The following is a 21,815-nucleotide window of genomic DNA, read 5'->3' as shown; positions in this document are numbered from 1 at the left end:
TCCGACAGGCACCCGCTGTAAGTTTTTCTCGTTTTCTGTAAGCTTTTTAAGATTCTCAGGAGCTTTAAAGAGCTCCTCTCACTCTAATGTCTTTCGCTCAAATGAATTTCGCGCCTAAGGGGAATGGGCGGGGACTGATTCCGGAGGTGGGCGGTTGTTTCCGCCAAGCAACCTTCTGGTTGAAATGGAGTGTGGATCAAGATGGATCCCTACTCTATATTCTTTTATTTAACCCAATGTTTTTTAAATACGTGTATAATGCTTTATATCCTATGTGTTGTGAATTCCATCCTACAATATCTTCCAAGGAACCCAAAGAAATGTTACCACACCTCCCGCTTTATTTATTCTATAGATTACCTGAACTATTTCATAAACTAAATCTTGTCTTGTTTCTGATGCTATGTTTTTTTATGCTCATCAATGCACTGTTGGACTGCGAGCACACAACTACTTTCCTTGCTTTGTTTTCCTCTATCCAGTTAACTGCCATATAAATTGCTACCAATTCCCCCGTAAAAACAGATAGTTTATCACTGATTATTTTATTTGATACTATGTTTCCTTGTGGGATAACTGCTACAGCTCTTACCTTTTTTTTTTTTTTATATATAGTTTTTGATGCATCCGTATATATCATATCTCAATCCATTTTTCTATCCGGTAACTATTTAAATTTCTATTCTTTAGTAATTGCATGTTTTCTTTTGGGTTATCAAACATCCACGGTGGTATTGCAGGCATTGGTACCGTAGGACTAACTTTAATATTGTCAATTTTAACTTTATTACATATGTCTCCTATAATCCACCCAAAACTATTCTTTTTTGTTTTCTCTTTTTCTTGGCAGATTGGTAGCACTGGACAAGTCGGATATCCTTGCTTGGATCCTTTTAAAGTTGCCCGATAAACTGCTGAGAGTTGATCTCTCCTCTTGTCCAAAGGTTTTTCGTTCATTTTTACTTGTAATACTGGCACTAGGGTTGATGTAGTAGCTCCACAACATAACCTTAAAGCCTGTGACTGGATCCGGTCTATTTTTCCCAAGTCATGTTTTTGAAGCAGATTGGTAAATAATGCATCCGTAATCAATAACAGATGGAATTAAAGTTATAAATATATACATGTATTGTTTTCAACGTTAACCTATCAGCCCCCCAATCATTACCCCTCAAAGACCTCATTATATTTAACACCTTTTTTACTTTTTCCCCTATTTTTTTATTTTCCGGAAGGAACACTCCTGAAGGAATAAATAAAGTACTATCTAATCTAATCTAATCAAATCTATTTTGCTGATGTGGGTTGACTAGTTCATATTTTTATCAAACCATATTCCTAAATATTTAAATACTTGTACCTCTTCTATATTTTCACCTTAGAGTTTTTATTTGGAGCTTGTTTGGTACTTTTGTCTTTGTAAAATGTATGACTTTTGTCTTTCCAACAGAGAATCTTAAACCTCAAGCCGTTCCCCAGTCTTGAACATTATTTACCACTTTGTTAGTTTTTTGATTATTTCTTTTGACTCTAAATAATATACTAGTCTTTCATTAATCTTTTTTTTTTTCATTACTTTTCCCCAAATTTATAATTTCCTGCCTCTTCCGGGTCTTACCCTGACTTGCATATTGGAATTGTTACCGCTAATTTTCCCCTCTGCCGGTCATTCTCCTTCTTCATATAACCTGTCATATCATTTCAAGACCACTTCTTTGACGATGCTACCTAAGTTTTTGATCATTTGATAACCCGCTAGGTCTTTCCCCGGTGACGTATTTTTAACCTTTTTCAAAATTCGAACCATTTCATTCAAAGAAAATGTCATATCCATAGTGTTGGTAAAGCTATTATCGTTGTCTTCCATCATTTCCCCAATATTTAAACTCATTGTTTTTTCTCTCTTTTGTTTTTCCACATTTCTCAAATTATCATTACTGTGCACTTTAACAAATTTTTTTGCTAAAGGTTCTGCTGTTTCTTTACCCGTGACTACATCTTCTTTGATAAATGTGGCACATCATCCTCTTTACCCTTCATTCCTATCTTTACGAATCGTTATATATCCTTTTATTATAAAGTTTAATTTTGGCTTCAGCCCTGTTTCTTGAATACAAATTATACGTGGTTTAGTTTTCATATTTTTAATATATCCCTTTAATTCATGTTCGGTTGCTATCAAACTTCTGGCATTCCACCGGACCATTAACAGGGTGTTGGAATGTGGTAACATGACTCCGTCACGTCTACTCTCCGTAGTACAGCTTGCACCCGGTACCAAGATAGTTCTTTCAACAACTTTGATGCTGCTTTGACAATTATTTTGATCTTCTCAGTCTTATTTTTACTTTCATTTTGTATCAAAGCTGAGTTGTGCTCTCTGGTTTATTTTGCAAATGAACCGACAGAACATGATCATGTACAAGACTCGCCTACCCACAATGCACTGCAACCCAACGCTCCTGGTCGGATGTTTTTTTCGGGGTTCATGGAGAGATGCGGTAAAGAGTGGTAGCCAAGACACACGGTCACACACGGTCACACACGGTCACACACGGTCACACTCGGCAATTATTTTGACCTGGGGAGCAGATATAGAGGAAAAAATGTGTCTGGGGGGCCGGGATATCTGATTTTCAGGTACAAAAAACTTCACAATGACACAAAATAAACACAACAGTTAAACCTCACACTAAAAACAAGACATTGACTTGTACGTTCAAAAGACAGAATAGAACAAGTCAAGACATGCAATGCCATCTACAAAATGTTATGTAAATGTTAGTCATTACACACGCGGCTATGGTTTTGATGTATTTGTTACAGACATGTTTACGTCAAGTAACATCACATGGTTCCATTTGCACCTTTCAACAAATCTGAAAAGGAATATTAAGAAGTAAAACTTATATTTAATCCTACCTCTTCTCCGAGCACACGGTGACTGTACATACGGGTCGAAAAATGTTGACCTAATTCAGCATTTCTCAAAGTGTGGGGAATAGAGACATGACAGGTGGGGCGCGAGGAAAGGGAGGAAATTTTTATTTTTGATTTTTTTTACTATGCTTTCATTTTCTATACACACTGTAAATCACTTTGTGATTCTGTCTGTGAAATCCGCCGTATAAATAAATGTAAATTACTTATTTTTCCTGTAGGCTTTAAATTTCTCGGCAGGAGCGAAAGTTTGACAGACATAGCAACAGTAACTTTTGCAGGCAGGGCTAAGAGGAACAAACTTTCACGCGGATGGGTAGCAGGCTAATGTGCGGACCACAATTACACAAAATGGATACATTTGCAACTCGCACCTCAAAGGTCTGCGGAGAAACAAAAATATGACGGGTCTAATCAACCAAAAAGTCAACCTAAAAGAAAATATGGCGAAGGGTATCTTGCTCTTGGATTCACGGCAGCGGAGGTGGGGGCAGAGGAGAGACCCCTGTGTGTTCTTTGTCTAAAACGGCTAGCAGCAGACAGCATCAGGCCCAACAAAGTAAAGAGACAACTCGAGACCACACATGATGTCCAATAAATTGTTTTGTTGGGGCGATGGGGGTAGGTGGGCCTTGAGTCTAAAGTGGTGATGACAGAAAAAAAAAAAAGTTTGAGAAGCCCTGACCTAATTGTACGGATCTCACTTTAAACGGCAAACCGATCATTTAAATGTTTTCACTTTGAATATGAAACGAGGAGTAAAATGTACAATGTACAATATTATCAATTATTTCACAAGGACATGTTTTAAGGATATTGTACAGTATCATTAAATCTAAAATGAATGTGATCACTTTCAGGATCATTTTATTTTTAGCCAGTAAACAACTGTTATGTACTTTTGAATCGGGTTTTCCCCTTTAAATAACAAAAATTATAGAATTTTACAATATTCATTATTATTAAATATTAAATGTGCCAACTAGTTTTACTGCATACATCATTCCCCCTTTACCCATTTGTTAAAAAGACGAAAGTTGATGCGAACGCCTACGTGCTGTCAGAAAACTAAAAGAAGAAGAATGCCTTTGTGCAATTACTGCTAATAAATCAATCAATAAAATGCATCAGTCAAATAGTACAGGCAACTTCGTTAACATGGAGCCACAGACAATTTCATTCAAAAAGTCCCAATTGCTAACATAAAGATACAACAACAAATAAAGGCAAAGAAGGCCTAGTAGGTAATTACAAAATCAGACAAAGTATTAAAAATGTCGGTCCAATAACTGCACAGGGATGGGCAGAGCCAAAACATGTGTAGCAAGTAAGCTGGAGACTGTTGACACTGAAATAAGGCTATATGTGGCACAGATACAAGATTTATAAACTCTACTTAAAGCCCCACTTAAGAATTTTCAGTTTTGGTTTATATTGGCCGCACCAGTGAACCAAAGCGATGGCGTTTTCCCAAAAGGAAAACCACATTTACCATGAGGACTAGCGCATATAGCGTCCAACTGACACGATAATGCAACAATGATTCTGTATTACTGAACTTTCCACAGTAGGAACCTACATTCGTTTTCTACCACTTATTCCATTTTGGGGACGTGGGGGTCGCTGGCGCCTATCTCAGCTACAATCGGGTGGAAGGAGGTGTACACCCTGGACGAGTCGCCATCTCATCGCAGGGTCAACATAGATAGACGGACAACATTCACACCAACCTACATATTTTACTCAAACCTTATATTTGCAGTTTGAAGTCACTGCATTGTTTTTTCCTTGTACAGTTCTTTTGAGTTTGTTGCGTGGTTGGTCAGTGTGGAACTCCAAAGTATCGCGCTGGTGGGTATTTATTGCTACCACACAAATTTCCAGTAGCTAAAATTAGTATTATTATTCTGATTTGAGCATTGAAAGTCACTTACTAGTTTAGCAGGAACAGATCCAAAGCAGCATTGGTCTAAAATCTCTTGTCTTTTGACCTCACGCAAGTTAGTGAAAGTCGTGCCATTGTTGATCCTTGATTGTCCCTCCCTTTTTTTTTTTTTTTGAAAACCCGATTCAAAAGTACATAACAGTTGTTTACTGGCTAAAAATAAAATGATCCTGAAAGTGATCACATTCATTTTAGATTTAATGATACTGTACAATATCCTTAAAACATGTCCTTGTGAAATAATTGATAATATTGTACATTGTACATTTTACTCCTCGTTTCATATTCAAAGTGAAAACATTTAAATGATCGGTTTGCCGTTTAAAGTGAGATCCGTACAATTAGGTCAGGGCTTCTCAAACTTTTTTTTTTTTCTGTCATCACCACTTTAGACTCAAGGCCCACCTACCCCCATCGCCCCAACAAAACAATTTATTGGACATCATGTGTGGTCTCGAGTTGTCTCTTTACTTTGTTGGGCCTGATGCTGTCTGCTGCTAGCCGTTTTAGACAAAGAACACACAGGGGTCTCTCCTCTGCCCCCACCTCCGCTGCCGTGAATCCAAGAGCAAGATACCCTTCGCCATATTTTCTTTTAGGTTGACTTTTTGGTTGATTAGACCCGTCATATTTTTGTTTCTCCGCAGACCTTTGAGGTGCGAGTTGCAAATGTATCCATTTTGTGTAATTGTGGTCCGCACATTAGCCTGCTACCCATCCGCGCGAAAGTTTGTTCCTCTTAGCCCTGCCTGCAAAAGTTACTGTTGCTATGTCTGTCAAACTTTCGCTCCTGCCGAGAAATTTAAAGCCTACAGGAAAAATAAGTAATTTACATTTATTTATACGGCGGATTTCACAGACAGAATCACAAAGTGATTTACAGTGTGTATAGAAAATGAAAGCATAGTAAAAAAAATCAAAAATAAAAATGTCCTCCCTTTCCTCGCGCCCCACCTGTCATGTCTCTATTCCCCACACTTTGAGAAATGCTGAATTAGGTCAACATTTTTCGACCCGTATGTACAGTCACCGTGTGCTCGGAGAAGAGGTAGGATTAAATATAAGTTTTACTTCTTAATATTCCTTTTCAGATTTGTTGAAAGGTGCAAATGGAACCATGTGATGTTACTTGACGTAAACATGTCTGTAACAAATACATCAAAACCATAGCCGCGTGTGTAATGACTAACATTTACATAACATTTTGTAGATGGCATTGCATGTCTTGACTTGTTCTATTCTGTCTTTTGAACGTACAAGTCAATGTCTTGTTTTTAGTGTGAGGTTTAACTGTTGTGTTTATTTTGTGTCATTGTGAAGTTTTTTGTACCTGAAAATCAGATATCCCGGCCCCCCAGACACATTTTTTCCTCTATATCTGCTCCCCAGGTCAAAATAATTGCCGAGTGTGACCGTGTGTGACCGTGTGTGACCGTGTGTGACCGTGTGTCTTGGCTACCACTCTTTACCGCATCTCTCCATGAACCCCGAAAAAAACATCCGACCAGGAGCGTTGGGTTGCAGTGCATTGTGGGTAGGCGAGTCTTGTACATGATCATGTTCTGTCGGTTCATTTGCAAAATAAACCAGAGAGCACAACTCAGCTTTGATACAAAATGAAAGTAAAAATAAGACTGAGAAGATCAAAATAATTGTCAAAGCAGCATCAAAGTTGTTGAAAGAACTATCTTGGTACCGGGTGCAAGCTGTACTACGGAGAGTAGACGTGACGGAGTCATGTTACCACATTCCAACACCCTGTTAATGGTCCGGTGGAATGCCAGAAGTTTGATAGCAACCGAACATGAATTAAAGGGATATATTAAAAATATGAAAACTAAACCACGTATAATTTGTATTCAAGAAACAGGGCTGAAGCCAAAATTAAACTTTATAATAAAAGGATATATAACGATTCGTAAAGATAGGAATGAAGGGTAAAGAGGATGATGTGCCACATTTATCAAAGAAGATGTAGTCACGGGTAAAGAAACAGCAGAACCTTTAGCAAAAAAATGTCTTAAAGTGCACAGTAATGATAATTTGAGAAATGTGGAAAAACAAAAGAGAGAAAAAACAATGAGTTTAAATATTGGGGAAATGATGGAAGACAACGATAATAGCTTTACCAACACTATGGATATGACATTTTCTTTGAATGAAATGGTTCGAATTTTGAAAAAGGTTAAAAATACGTCACCGGGGAAAGACCTAGCGGGTTATCAAATGATCAAAAACTTAGGTAGCATCGTCAAAGAAGTGGTCTTGAAATGATATGACAGGATATATGAAGAAGGAGAATGACCGGCAGAGGGGAAAATTAGCGGTAACAATTCCAATATGCAAGTCAGGGTAAGACCCGGAAGAGGCAGGAAATTATAAATTTGGGGAAAAGTAATGAAAAAAAAAAAGATTAATGAAAGACTAGTATATTATTTAGAGTCAAAAGAAATAATCAAAAAACTAACAAAGTGGTAAATAATGTTCAAGACTGGGGAACGGCTTGAGGTTTAAGATTCTCTGTTGGAAAGACAAAAGTCATACATTTTACAAAGACAAAAGTACCAAACAAGCTCCAAATAAAAACTCTAAGGTGAAAATATAGAAGAGGTACAAGTATTTAAATATTTAGGAATATGGTTTGATAAAAATATGAACTAGTCAACCCACATCAGCAAAATAGATTTGATTAGATTAGATTAGATAGTACTTTATTTATTCCTTCAGGAGTGTTCCTTCCGGAAAATAAAAAAATAGGGGAAAAAGTAAAAAAGGTGTTAAATATAATGAGGTCTTTGAGGGGTAATGATTGGGGGGCTGATAGGTTAACGTTGAAAACAATACATGTATATATTTATAACTTTAATTCCATCTGTTATTGATTACGGATGCATTATTTACCAATCTGCTTCAAAAACATGACTTGGGAAAAATAGACCGGATCCAGTCACAGGCTTTAAGGTTATGTTGTGGAGCTACTACATCAACCCTAGTGCCAGTATTACAGGTAAAAATGAACGAAAAACCTTTGGACAAGAGGAGGGATCAACTCTCAGCAGTTTATCGGGCAACTTTAAAAGGATCCAAGCAAGGATATCCGACTTGTCCAGTGCTACCAATCTGCCAAGAAAAAGAGAAAACAAAAAAGAATAGTTTTGGGTGGATTATAGGAGACATATGTAATAAAGTTAAAATTGACAATATTAAAGTTAGTCCTACGGTACCAATGCCTGCAATACCACCGTGGATGTTTGATAACCCAAAAGAAAACATGCAATTACTAAAGAATAGAAATTTAAATAGTTACCGGATAGAAAAATGGATTGAGATATGATATATACGGATGCATCAAAAACTATATATAAAAAAAAAAAAAAGGTAAGAGCTGTAGCAGTTATCCCACAAGGAAACATAGTATCAAATAAAATAATCAGTGATAAACTATCTGTTTTTACGGGGGAATTGGTAGCAATTTATATGGCAGTTAACTGGATAGAGGAAAACAAAGCAAGGAAAGTAGTTGTGTGCTCGCAGTCCAACAGTGCATTGATGAGCATAAAAAAACATAGCATCAGAAACAAGACAAGATTTAGTTTATGAAATAGTTCAGGCAATCTATAGAATAAATAAAGCGGGAGGTGTGGTAACATTTCTTTGGGTTCCTTGGAAGATATTGTAGGATGGAATTCACAACACATAGGATATAAAGCATTATACACGTATTTAAAAAACATTGGGTTAAATAAAAGAATATAGAGTAGGGATCCATCTTGATCCACACTCCATTTCAACCAGAAGGTTGCTTGGCGGAAACAACCGCCCACCTCCGGAATCAGTCCCCGCCCATTCCCCTTAGGCGCGAAATTCATTTGAGCGAAAGACATTAGAGTGAGAGGAGCTCTTTAAAGCTCCTGAGAATCTTAAAAAGCTTACAGAAAACGAGAAAAACTTACAGCGGGTGCCTGTCGGACATTCACCGTCGTTTTCGATGATTTCCCCTCGGAGCAAGGATTCGATGTCTGGAGTCTTTGGCGCAATCAAGCCTTCTCCTCTGCCTGGAACGGCCGTTGATGGACCCGCCAGCTTTAAGGGAGACGAGCGAGCCGGAGATGTAAGTAAATATATGTATATATGTATTGTATACCGCATGTTTTTTTTCTTGTAAAATGAGAATCATTTGACTCACCAGACTGCGATTGTGTTAAAACGATCGCGTTAGGATCTTACGGCAAATCCTCTATAAAACAAAATAATGAATACACACAATATTAAATAATTCGAAGGTTTAAACACACCTCGATAATCATCTTCCAACTTTGTAAGACCGTTTAAGCAAAGTTCATCGTCTTTCACTTCGTCGTCATCGTCTGGTAAAAAAAAAAAGTATTACAACGTCGTACAAGTGCAATGCTTTTAACGTTTAAATGCTTAAATGGAGTTAAACCAATGTCTAATAACATGGTAAAGCATAGGTAATGGTGTGTGTGTGTGCGTGTGTGTGTGCGTGTGTGCGTGTGTGCGTGCGTGCGTGTGTGCGTGCGTGCGTGTGTGCGTGTGTGTGTGTGTGTGTGTGTGTGTGTGTGCGTGTGTGTGCGTGTGTGTGCGTGTCCACCAAAAACTTCCCAATCCACGGTAGATAACGATGAAAATGTCGAGAAAGGGCTTCCGTCTCTTCTTTCTTTTAGCTGAAATAAGCAGATATCACCCATTTCGTATCTGAATACAAATCCAAAAGATCCCTCCATCCCGTACGCTTCCAAATCCCATTTCTCACGCAAAGATTCGGTCGGCGGCATCTGAATACGATTTAGAAACACTCGACTTTTTTGCGGAGCGTCAATGTAAGTTTTATTATTTTTATAAATCGACACAGGCGTTTCACTAATCATGACCGAAACGAACAAAGTCTTTACGCTAACGTATAAAGCTCCAAATAATGACTAAGCCTTACACCGCCCTTTTGTACCCCTCCTCTACGTGTGCGTGTGTGTGTGTGTGTGTGTGTGTGTGTGTGTGTGTGTGTGTCCACATCTCCACACGTAACATTCCCACCCATCAATACATCGAAATCTGGAAGTTGTTTCAAACGATCGTAAACATTTAAACTATCAAATATATGGTCACATGCTGCTCAGATGACATTGCTTTCTTAAAAAAACTGATCCCTCCTCTGTTCCCTGTCAGGTCTTAACTCCACCCTCTTCCTGGTTTAACCACTCCCACCGCAGGTCTTAACTCTGCCCTCTTTCTGTTTAAAACTCCACCCTCTTCCTGGTTTAACCACTCCCACCGCAGGTCTTAACTCCACCCTCTTCCGGGTAAGCCACACCCACTTGACCTTGACATTTGAACCTGACCTTTGACTTTGACCTTTGACTTTGACCTTTAACCTTGACCCCCTCATAAATCATTAACCTTTGAACTTGACCCCTCATAAATCATTGACCTTTGACCTTGAGGGTCATAAATCATTGTTTTATGGGGGGTCATAAATCACTTTTGACTAAAGGTAGGGACTTAAATTCTCTCACATTGAATGCGTTACTTTTGACTCCATTAACACATGATCATGCATTTCCAAAGCATTGTATTTTCCTTTCCCAGGATCCATGATTATGCACAACCCACAATTCAAAATCAGATCAAATATATGGAAACCTTGTTAATGTCACTCAAAACACCAAACATCAAAACCGCAATTATTCATTTGCATTTGTTCAAACCGAAACCTCACCCCCGAATGGGCTTGCACAAGGAATCATAAAACACCACCTTGTATTTTAAATGTACCCACAAACGGGTTGCAATCATGCACAACATCTCCTGGAAAATACCCACTATCGGGTTCAATAACATTGAATATTAACCACCAATGCATTGGATTTTTTGTTGCTGTCTTTGTGTGCACACACTGTTATATGGCCATATATTACATACCTTTACTTCATGCTGGCCTGTGACTTTGTTCTTGTCTTCAAAAGATTTTCTTCGAAAAGAGTTCCATATCTTTGAAAAGAGTACACAACTTCAAACAGCGCTGCTCAGCTGTCGCTCCAAAGTGATATCTGTTTGTCGAGACATTATGTATTTTGCATCTAAAGGTCGGAGGTTCTGATGATAGTGAAAGCTAAGAGATGAACAATGTCTCCCTCGTTCAGAATACGCAAATTCACACTTATTTAGTTAGTTCTCGAATAAAAATTTGAGTTTTGCCCCATTTGAGAAAAATCCCTCAGAGTATTTACTATTTCTTTTTTTTAATTACTTAAGTGAAATGCTTTAAAAATAGAATGTGAGGTTACAGTGCTCTTGACCTTAACATATATAATAATCATAGTTTGAGATTGTGCCAAATTTGAGGAAAATCCATCAAATAATTCTTGAGATATGGCTTTAACAATGTGCTAAGTTAAGACAAAATAATTAAAAAAAATACTCAAGACCTGCTGTCACATTGTTTTGTTCATGTAAACATTGTTTTATACCATATTGTGTACAGATTCTAAACTGTAATGCAGTTTTTGTTGTATTTCCATTTTTCGTCATTATTCGATATTTTGATTGTTGTCAGCCATTTTGGGCCAAAGTGTTCTTTATTTTATTTTATTTCTTTACTTCCTCTTACAACAAATTATCTGCTGAAAATTTTAATGTATAAAACATTATTGTTAAGCAAAATGTACCATGTGTATGTTCAATTGTACAGGTTGCTATTCACTTACTTTGAAGCATTTTTTTTCATTTGTTTTATATGTTTCATGGTTTAAATTTAAATTAAAGTATACCAATGCTAAAATACCTGTATCAAATGTTAGGTATATGCATTAATGTCAATTTGTTAGAGAGAGTCTGTTTCCAGAATGAATGTAAATATATTTACAAGAAAAAATAGCTGCATAAGATTTTCGTTTTTTTATCATTCCTATTTTTATACATTTATGGCTCTTAAAAAAACTGCCAGGATATTTTGCGGAGAACGTTTAACCTAATGTCCACAATGGCATTGTGTAGGCAAAAAAAGAGTAGTGCCCGGACGTGGGAACGAAAATCACTTTCTAGCCACTTTTTCCTGGTTCACCTTATGGCCTATAACTAAGAGTTTCCCGCTTGTCTCCAACCTTTCCCCCATGCATTCCTGAGAGTGTGTGCCTCACTGACACTCTGCTGTTAACAGGCGGCCTTTCTTCTTAAATACATTATTACATTGTAAAATAACAGACACTTTACTTATGCTTGTCCTTACGTTTTGGACGCATGGCTGCAATGGTTGTGATCTCTCGGATGCAGAATTTTAGAATAGAATAGAAAGTACTTTATTGATCCCTGGGGAAATTCAGCACCACAGTTCGCTCACAATAGACAATAATAATTTACTCCAGTAAAACCAGCAAACCAGCGAACCAGTAATTACAGTCTGCAAATTGTGTTGTTGTTGAATGATATTTATCAGATTTAAAGTCAAGTACAGTTGATATACTTGTCTGTCTATCTGTGTTGGCCCTGCGATGAGGTGGCGACCTGTCCAGGGTGTACGGCGCCTTCCGCCTGAATGCAGCTGAGATAGGCTCCAGCACACCCCGCCATCCCTAAAGGGACACACAGTCGATAAAGGGATGGATGGATCATTGGTGGCCGTGATTTTTTTGTGTAGACACCATGAAAACATACATTTAGAATGAATCGTTCATGACTTGCCCATCACGATGACTCGTTGGCCCCGCCCCTAAGTGACGCATGCGTGGAGGATATGCTCCTCGCAGCAAAGTCCTCCTTTACTCCACACACGCTTCTAAGCCTCGGCACATCTACTAACTACACTTTATTCATCCTCCGTGTCAGCATCAACTCCACTCGTCTCACTCAACTTTGGAGATTATTAGGCCCGCTTAGATTGCTCGTTGTTTGAGCGCGCTAGTTAGCTTAGCATGCTAGTTAGCTTAGCTTGTTAGCCGCTAACAAAGAGACGCGGATTTGATCAACACATCGCTTAGTTAAGATCAAGTGTGAGTGTAAAGTGTTGTGATTGTGTGAAAATGTGTGAAAGAACCATAGCAGAGTACGAGGAGGAACTTTGTCCAACTAAAGAGGAGAAGGAGCGACCACATCAAAAACCTCAAGTTGTGTTACACAGTACAGGTTTGTTTACTTCTTACTCTCACATCTTTACTAACTTTATATTTCATCATGAACATGACGTGTTAGATTAATAATTTATCAATAGGTGTACTCAAACACATGATTGTTATTGTGTTATTAATGTGATTATCAGACAGCAGTCATTTCCACTAGATAATGTTCAAATATAGGTGATTTGGCACACTTATAATTAAAAAAACAAAAATAATGTTGTCTTTCATACGATATGTAGTAGTATTGTATATGTGGACGGGGGCCCTGCTTTGGTAATAATGTTTACCCCTTTCAGAGATCACATTTAGTTCCACTTCAAACATTCACATGTTGCACAATGAGATGAGATGGTATAACGTGAACAGTTCTGGAACTTTCTAACTCGGGGGAAAGAACGGGATCTCGTTGGAAGCGCGATGTATGAGCAGACGCTGTTTGGGTATAACAAAATGGTGTCTGCCAATTTAGTTTACAACTTCACTACATCAGTAGTTGTCAAACTTTTTTCACCAAGTACTAACTCAGAAAATACTTGGATTTCCAAGTACCACCATCATGAACAGCAATAAAGTACAGTAGCGTAGTAGGCCTTAATTATTCATTAATAACAAGGAAGACACATTATTTAACAAGTATATTTAATATTTTAGTTACTGTAACATTACACACAGTTTGAACAGTAACACAGTTTTTGCATGTTGGAAAATAAAACAATGTACATAAAAAATGAAATAATATTTGGCGTACCATTAGGTGATACCCGTGTACCACTAGTGGTACACGTACCACAGTTTTAGAATCCCTGCTCGATCGGTTCAAGAAGACATGATCAATGCACGCGTGTGCAGAGACAAGGTCACTTCCATTTTTTTTGTTTCACGTCAGTTATGTTCCTGCATGTTGTCACTACTATAGTTTTCTTTTTTGCAATCTTTATTTGAATAACAATTTCACATAAAAGATGACATGCTGATCATTTAAAAAATTACAGAGCCCCTAAAGGGACATGGGTACAATTTTTTTTGAGATATGTATCTTGTGCGCACCAGAAACTATGATGCAGCTTCCTCAGTTGACCTCTGACCTGGTCCACAGAGATGACTAATGTTTGCGTAGAGGTGGAGGAGGAGGAGGAGGAGGGGGTTGCAACCATGGCTGGGGAGGGGGAGAAGAAAAGGGGGTGGATGCAATGAGGATTGGGGGGTGGGGAGAACAGTACTGGTTAAACCGGTTGAAGAAGTTCTTCATCTCATTTGGCCCTCTCTATTGTCCCCCCTACTGCTCTGGTCTTTGTCTTGTGGCCTGTGATGGTTTTCACACCTTCCCAGACCTCCATCATGTTGTTCTGCTCCAGCTTCTTCCTGTAGCTGTCCTTAGTCTTCCTCACGCGTCCTCTCACCTCCCGCTGTGCTGCTCTCATTGCCTCCCTGTCTCCACTCCAGAAGGGAGCTTTCTTCTTGTTGAGCACAGCTTGAACCTCCTGTGTTACCCAGGGTTTGTCATTAGGGTAGCACTGAACAGTCTTAGCAGGGCAGGTCACGTCTAGGCAGAAGTTGAGGTAATCCGTAGGACAGTGAGTCAGACCATCAATGTCCTCACCATGTGGAAACTGTGTTCCATTCGTCTGTCACAGAATGACATCACACTAAGATGTTCAGTGACAGTTTTATTTAGCTATTTAGCCTTTTTGTTCAGTATCAATCAGTCAATGTTATTTATACAGCCCTAAATCACAAGCGTCTCAAAGGGCAAAAAAAATGGCAGTACAGATCTTCCAAACAAAGTGTTTGCGAGTGAAATTTTCTGAAATGTGTAGGTATATTCTTGCTATCGTTTACATTTTCAGAATGTATAATATTGTGTTTTAGAGAAATGCTTTGACATTTTTGTCAGGTTCAAACACCGATGACATCTATTTGACAAGACAAGAAGCAAAGAAATCAAACAGAGACAGGATTCAATTTAGCTCATGAGGAGAAACGTCTGGGCTGCAACTTCGTACAGTTTCCCACCACGCTCTGACGAGGGAGTTCCACGCTTCCTCTTTTATTTGGGCCTTTTCTGATTACATAGCTGCAGCTGTTTTTAAAGGGAGGGGGGTCGTAAACAGCTTTTGCACTCGGTCGTAAACAGTTTAAAGAAAAGGTCTGCTCCCTCTGCTTTGTAGATCTCAGGTCAGGAAAAGGTCTTCCTGTGGCTGTCAATAGATCAAAGAAACCGAAACCTCCATGTTGCATCCCATTGCAGACAGTGGAGTTTTACAAGCCTTTTGTTTGATAAGATGAAAGACAGCTTTGGTCTTCTCACAGGGGACCTGAACTCAATGGAACAGAAAAGTTTTTTTATAACTTCCATCCATCTATTTCCTACCGCTTATTCCCTTTTGGGATTGTGGGGGGCGCTGAACTCATATACAATTATTCTGACAATTTTGTTATTATTGTTAATATCATATGGAATCAATTATTGGTCGCAGTAAAGTGGCAAATTGGGTACTTTTTAGCTCTAAAAAGGGTATTTCAACAAGTAAACAGTACAGTAGGTACTTGATTTTGATAGATGTAATGCTCATAATGCTCATAGGGACTGCGTGGCGTAGTGGGAGAGTGGCCGTGCGCAACCCGAGGGTCCCTGGTTCAATCCCCACCTACTACCATCTTCGTCACGTCCGTTGTGTCCTGAGCAATACACTTCACCCTTGCTCCTTATGGGTGCTGGTTAGTGCCTTGCATGGCAGCTCCCTCCATTAGTGTGTGAATGTGTGTGTGAATGGGTAAATGTGGAAATAGTGTCAAAGCGCTTTGAGTACCTTGAAGGTAGAAAATCGCTATACAAGTACAACCCATTTATTTTATCATAAGGGTATTCTAGTAAACTATGCAGAGATGAGATTTGTCAGTATCAAAATATTACTTGAAATCAAATTTTGGCAGCAGCAGAGTGGTTGTTTCGGTATAATTTAGCTTTGTAAAGGGTATTTCCACAAGTATACAATACAGTAGGTACTTGATTTATATATATATATATAATGCTCACAAGAGTATTCTAGTAAAATATGCAGAGATGAGATGTGTCAATATCAAACTATTACTTAAAATACATTTTTGGCAGCAACAAAGTGGCCATTTGGGTAGATATTTGCTCTAAAAATGGTATTTCAACAAGTAAACAGTACAGTAGGTACTTGATATTGATATATCTAATGGTCATAAGGACATTCTAGTAAAATGCGTGTGTGTAAATATGCGATGTGTAAATATCAAAATATTACATCAAATCCCTTTTTGATTGAAGATTCAAGATAGTTTATTGTCATATGCACAGTTAAACACACAGTTTGCCGTACAATGAAAATCTTACTTTGCTAGTCCACAAGTCACACGGTACTTAGCTAAAAATAAAAATAAAAATGTATATACAAGGCACAGTAAGTAACATAACATTATTGCACATTCGGATTGACAGTCAACAGTATAAATATGGAGGTGACCTTGGGTCACAGCAGCAGTTAACGTGTCTTTATTGATCAAAGGTGAAAAGTGTCTACAGTGATGGTTCACAGTTGTGGTCAAAGTAGCTGTCTTTTCTTCAAAAAGACAAAAGTAAAGACGGAGGGTTGGGGGAAGCTAGCATTCATGAGTTAGCATTCACAAGCCTGATGGCCTGTGGGTAGAAACTGTTAGTCAGTCTGGTAGTTCTGGATGTCAGGCTCCTATATGGTCTGCCTGATGGTAGGAGGCTGAAGAGACTGTGTACTGTCCTTGATGATGATGTGTGCTCTCCTGGTGGCCCTGGTAGACTACATGTCCTGTAGTGAGGGGAAGGCTGCTCCTGATATGTACTGAGCAGTTTTAATCACTCGCTGGAGTGCCTTCCTGTCCTTAGCAGTGCAGTTTCCATACCAGACCGTGATTGAGCTGGTTAGGACACTCTCAACCGTACTTCTATAGAGGTCGCTGAGAATTTTGGGTGGCATGCCAAATTTTCTCAGCCTTGTTAGGAAGTACAGTCGCTGCTGGGCTTTCTTTTTTGTTTGTTGGGTGTTGTGTCCCCAGGTGAGGTCCTCGCTGATGTGGGTCCCGAGGAATTTACAGGTTTTCACCCTGTCCACCTTTGTCCCCCTATGTACAGAGGAATGTACTGTGCACTCCTTCTCCGTGGGTCAATAATCATCTCCTTGGTCTTGTCTGTGTTCAAGAAGAGATTATTATCCTGACACCAGGCCACCAGTTCCGCTAACTCCCTTCTGTACGCTGCCTCAGATCCCCCGGTGATCAGTCCGACGACCGTAGTATCATCTGCAAACTTGATGATAGGGGTGTTGTTCTGGGAGCCCACACAGTCGTGTGTGAAGAGGGTGTACAATAGGGGGCTCAGCACGCAGCCTTGGGGGGTCCCAATGCTTAGAACCTTTGTGTCTGATGTCTGGTTGCCGATACTGACTGACTGGGGCCGGTTTGTGAGAAAGTTCAGGACCCAGTCACAGAGAGTTGGTGTCAGACCAACAGTGATGAGTTTAGCAGTGAGTTTTTGTGGGATGACCGTGTTAAAAGCAGAGCTGTAGTCGATGAATAATAGCCTGGCATAGGTGTCCTTGCCCTCTACGTGGGTGAGGGTGGTGTGGATGACGGGGTTGACTGCAACCTCACTGGACCGATTCTGCCGGTAGACAAACTGTAGAGCAGGGGTCACCAACGCGGTGCCCACGGGCACCAGGTAGCCTGTTAGGACCAGATGCGTCGCCCGCTGGCTTGTTCTAAAAATAGCTCAAATAGCAGCACTTACCAGTGAGCTGCCTCTATTTTTTAAATTGTATCTATTTACTAGCAAGCTGGTCTCGCTTTGCTCGACCTTTTTATTTCTAAGAGAGACAAAACTCAAATAGAATTTGAAAATCCAAGAAAATATTTTAAGACTTGGTCTTCACTTGTTTAAATACATTCATTTATTTATTTTTTTACTTTGCTTCTTATAACTTTCAGAAAGACAATTTTAGAGAAAATATACACCCTTAAAAATGATTTGAGGATTTTTAAACACATTCACCTTTTTACCTTTTCAATTCCTTCCTCTTCTTTCCTGAAAATTTAAATCAATGTTCAAGTATTTTTTTTTTATTGTAAAGAATAATAAATACATTTTAATATAATTCTTCATTTTAGTTTCTGTTTTTTCGACAAAGTATATTTGTGAAATATTTCTTCAAACTTATGATTAAAATTCAAAGAAATTATTCTGGCAAATCTAGAAAATCTGTAGAATCAAATTATATCTTATATCAATATTTTGAATTTCTTTTAACATTTTTCTTATGGAAAATCTAGAAGAAATAATTATTTGTCTTTGTTAAAAATATCCCAAAGTGCAGATTGGATTTTAACCTATTCAAAACATGTCATCAAAATTCTAAAATTAATATTAATCAGGAAAAATTACTAATGATGTTCCATAAATTGTTTTTTTATTTTTTTCAAAAATATTCAAATTAGCTAGTTTTTTTCTTCATTTTTTTCGGTTGAAATTTGAATTTTAAAGATAAACTATTTTTCAAAATATAAATTTAATTTTTTCGTGTTTTCTCCTCTTTTAAACTGTTCAATTAAGTGTTTTTTAATCATTTATTCTCTACAAAAAAACTTCCTTAAAAAGAAAAAAAATTACAACAAAATGACAGATAGACATACCCATTTTTTATATCCATCCATCCGTTTTCTACCGCTTATTCCCTTTCGGGGTCGCGGGGGGCGCTGGCGCCTATCTCAGCTACAATCGGGCGGAAGGCGGGGTACACCCTGGACAAGTCGCCACCTCATCGCAGGGCCAACACAGATAGACAGACAACATTCACACTCACATTCACACACTAGGGACCATTTAGTGTTGCCAATCAACCTATCCCCAGGTGCATGTCTTTGGAAGTGGGAGGAAGCCGGAGTACGGGGAGAACATGCAAACTCCACACAGAAAGATCCCGAGCCTGGATTTGAACCCAGGACTGCAGGAATTTTGTATCGTGAGGCAGATGCACTAACCCCTCTGCCACATATATATATAGATTTATTTATTAAAGGTAATTTGAGCAAATTGGCTATTTCTGGCAATTTATTTAAGTGTGTATCAAACTGGTAGCCCTTCGCATTAATCAGTACCCAAGAAGTAGCTCTTGGTTTCAAAAAGGTTGGTGACCCCTGCTGTAGAGGGTCCAGTGTGTCTGGGATGGTCTTCTTGATGTGTGACATGACTATCCTCTCGAAGCACTTCATCACTATTGGGGTGAGTGCAACAGACAGGTCACAGTGTTTTTCTTTGGCAGGGGCACGATGGTGGTGGTCTTGAAGCAGGTGGGCACAACAGCTTGTGTTAGTGACAAGTTGTATATGTCAGCAAGTACGTCAGCCAGCTCTGATGAACACACCCTGAGGGCCTGGCCAGGGATGTTGTCTGGGCCGACTGCCTTCCGTGGGTTTGTTTTCTTCAGAACTGTACGTACCTCTGCTGTTGTCCTAGTGAGCGGTGGGTCCTGCGTGGGCTCCGTGGTCAGAACCCCTCTCTGTTAGTTGGTGTTGAGGACCTCGAAGCGTGCGTAGAACTCATTCAGCTCATCTGGCAGTGAGCGTTGGCTGTTTGTGACCCCCCTGCTCCCCTGCTTGTAGTCTGTGATGTGTTGCAGGCCTTGCCACATGCGTCGGGAATCTGTGTTGAAGTAGAATCCCTCCAGCTTTAGTCTGCATTGTCCCTTGGCCTTGCTGATGGATTTACACAGGTCATATCTGGCCTTCTTGTAGTCCTCAGCGTTGCCTGAGAGAAATGCAGTGGAGCGGGCATGTAGCTTGGACCGAACATTAATCCAGGGTTTTTGGTTTGGGTATATCTTGTATTGTTTTGTGGGAACAATGTTTTGCACACATGTGCTGATGTAGCCAGTTACACTGGAAGCATATTCCTCTATGTCCACAGTACCGTCATCCCTCTGAGCAGCAGTTTTGAACATGTCCCAGTCTGTACTCCCAAAGCAGTCCTGAAGCACTAGTTCAGTGTCTTCATTCCAAACTTGAACAGTTTTACTCACTGGGGGGGCTTGCTTGGGACGCTGGATGTAGAAAAGCTGAGATGTGATCAGATAGTCCAAAGTGTGGTCTGGGTACAGCCTTGTAGGCTCCCCTCACGTTGCAGTACACCTGGTCCAGGGTGTTTATCTCCCTCGTAGTAAAGTTCACATATTGATGGTATTTTGGGAGGACACTCTTTAGGTTGCGGTGGTTAAAATCCCCAGCTACCGTGAACGCAGCATCAGGGTGTGCGGTCTCTTGTTTACTGATGACGTCATGCAGCAGATTTAGCGCTGTAGTGGAGTCCGCCCGTGGCGGGATGCAAACAGACAGTATAAACACTGCACTAAACTCCCTTGGCAGATAAAAAGGTCTGCATTTCACCATCAATCAATCAATCAATCAATGTTTACTTATATAGCCCTAAATCACTAGTGTCTCAAAGGGCTGCACAAACCACTACGACATCCTCGGTAGGCCCACATAAGGGCAAGGAAAACTCACACCCAGTGGGACGTCGGTGACAATGATGACTATGAGAACCTTGGAGAGGAGGAAAGCAATGGATGTCGAGCGGGTCTAACATGATACTGTGAAAGTTCAATCCATAATGGATCCAACACAGTCGCAAGAGTCCAGTCCAAAGCGGATCCAACACAGCAGCGAGAGTCCCGTTCACAGCGGAGCCAGCAGGAAAACATCCCAAGCGGAGGCGGATCAGCAGTGCAGAGATGTCCCCAGCTGATACACAGGCGAGCAGTATATGGCCACCGGATCGGACCGGACCCCCTCCACAAGGGAGAGTGGGACATAGGAGAAAAAGAAAAGAAACGGCAGATCAACTGGTCGAAAAAGGGAGTCTATTTAAAGGCTAGAGTATACAAATGAGTTTTAAGGTGAGACTTAAATGCTTGTCCGAGCAGTTTCTTTCAACCACCTGTACGTCCGAGCACCAGCTGTTACTCACGTAAACACAGACGCCGCCTCTTGCCTTTCTTGAAGCCTTTGTCCGGTCTCCACGGTAGACTGAGTGCGTTGCTAGCTGGATAGCAGAGTCTGGGATGCTGTCCGAAAGCCAGGTTTCCGTGAAAATAAGAGCACAGCATTCTCTCTTGTCATTACAATGAATGTCGCAGGGGGGCGCCACTGAACCCCAACATTAAAGGTTTGTTTGATATACTTTGAATTTATTTTTGAAAAACAAGACATTCTTTTATATCACATTGTTGTTCAAATAAATATTACGTAAAAGAAAAGCATGGTAACAGTGGCAGCACGCAATATCTTATATAGAGCTACCTCTTCGTCCACTCGGCTGTGACGTCATTCACAGCTTCCGGGGTAAACGGAAGGCAGCAGAACAGAGCAGTACTGCCTTGTAACGTCAAGTGTGCTAACTGTCGTGAAAGCACATCGACGGAGAAAGACGTGAGCAAGACGCTAGTAAGTCAGTCTTATTATTTGTTATCCAGTTTGAAATATCTACGTCGTATAAAATACATATTTGATTCTTTCATTAAGGATAAAGTCGTCTCGATGCGCTAGAAGCACTGTGCCGCTTCTCGTGCTTACTTTGCTTGTAAGTTAGCTTAGCTCGCTAGTTAGCTTAGCTTGTTAGCTGCTAACAAAAAGACACGGACTGTCAGGACTGTGACATGGATTTATTTCGCTTCTTCTACGCAAAGGATGATTCGAACGGGCGAGAATTGAATGTAAGTACATGGTTTTTATTTATACACTATAATACAGAA

At 39.6% G+C, this 21,815-nt stretch overlaps 2 protein-coding genes across 6 annotated transcripts in view; one reads left to right on the top strand and one right to left on the bottom strand.

Annotated features, from left to right (window-relative positions):
* The window catches only part of LOC133546752 (gastrula zinc finger protein XlCGF57.1-like), a 732,377-nt gene that overhangs the window by 194 nt on the left and 710,368 nt on the right, over positions 1-21,815 (top strand). For 4 of the 5 annotated variants that reach the window (XM_061892566.1, XM_061892570.1, XM_061892568.1 and 1 more), the window contains exon 1: positions 12,597-13,021. In XM_061892566.1, the coding sequence (XP_061748550.1) occupies positions 12,919-13,021 (103 nt within the window). In that variant the 5' untranslated portion in view covers positions 12,597-12,918. Of the gene's footprint in view, positions 18-12,596; positions 13,022-21,815 lie in introns of those variants that run through there. The other variant, XM_061892567.1, reaches the window with a different exon arrangement.
* Positions 8,844-21,815, bottom strand: part of LOC133546754 (gastrula zinc finger protein XlCGF52.1-like) — a 111,284-nt gene continuing 98,312 nt past the window's right edge. Inside the window, exon 3 of the mRNA XM_061892574.1 lies at positions 8,844-8,968. Coding sequence (XP_061748558.1) covers positions 8,859-8,968 — 110 coding nt within the window. The 3' untranslated portion in view covers positions 8,844-8,858. The remainder of the gene's footprint in view (positions 8,969-21,815) is intronic.

Source organism: Nerophis ophidion, unplaced genomic scaffold (assembly GCF_033978795.1).
Source record: "Nerophis ophidion isolate RoL-2023_Sa unplaced genomic scaffold, RoL_Noph_v1.0 HiC_scaffold_42, whole genome shotgun sequence".
In the NCBI taxonomy this organism is placed as follows: Eukaryota; Metazoa; Chordata; class Actinopteri; order Syngnathiformes; family Syngnathidae; genus Nerophis; species Nerophis ophidion.
This window is presented reverse-complemented; position numbering and strand designations above follow the sequence as displayed.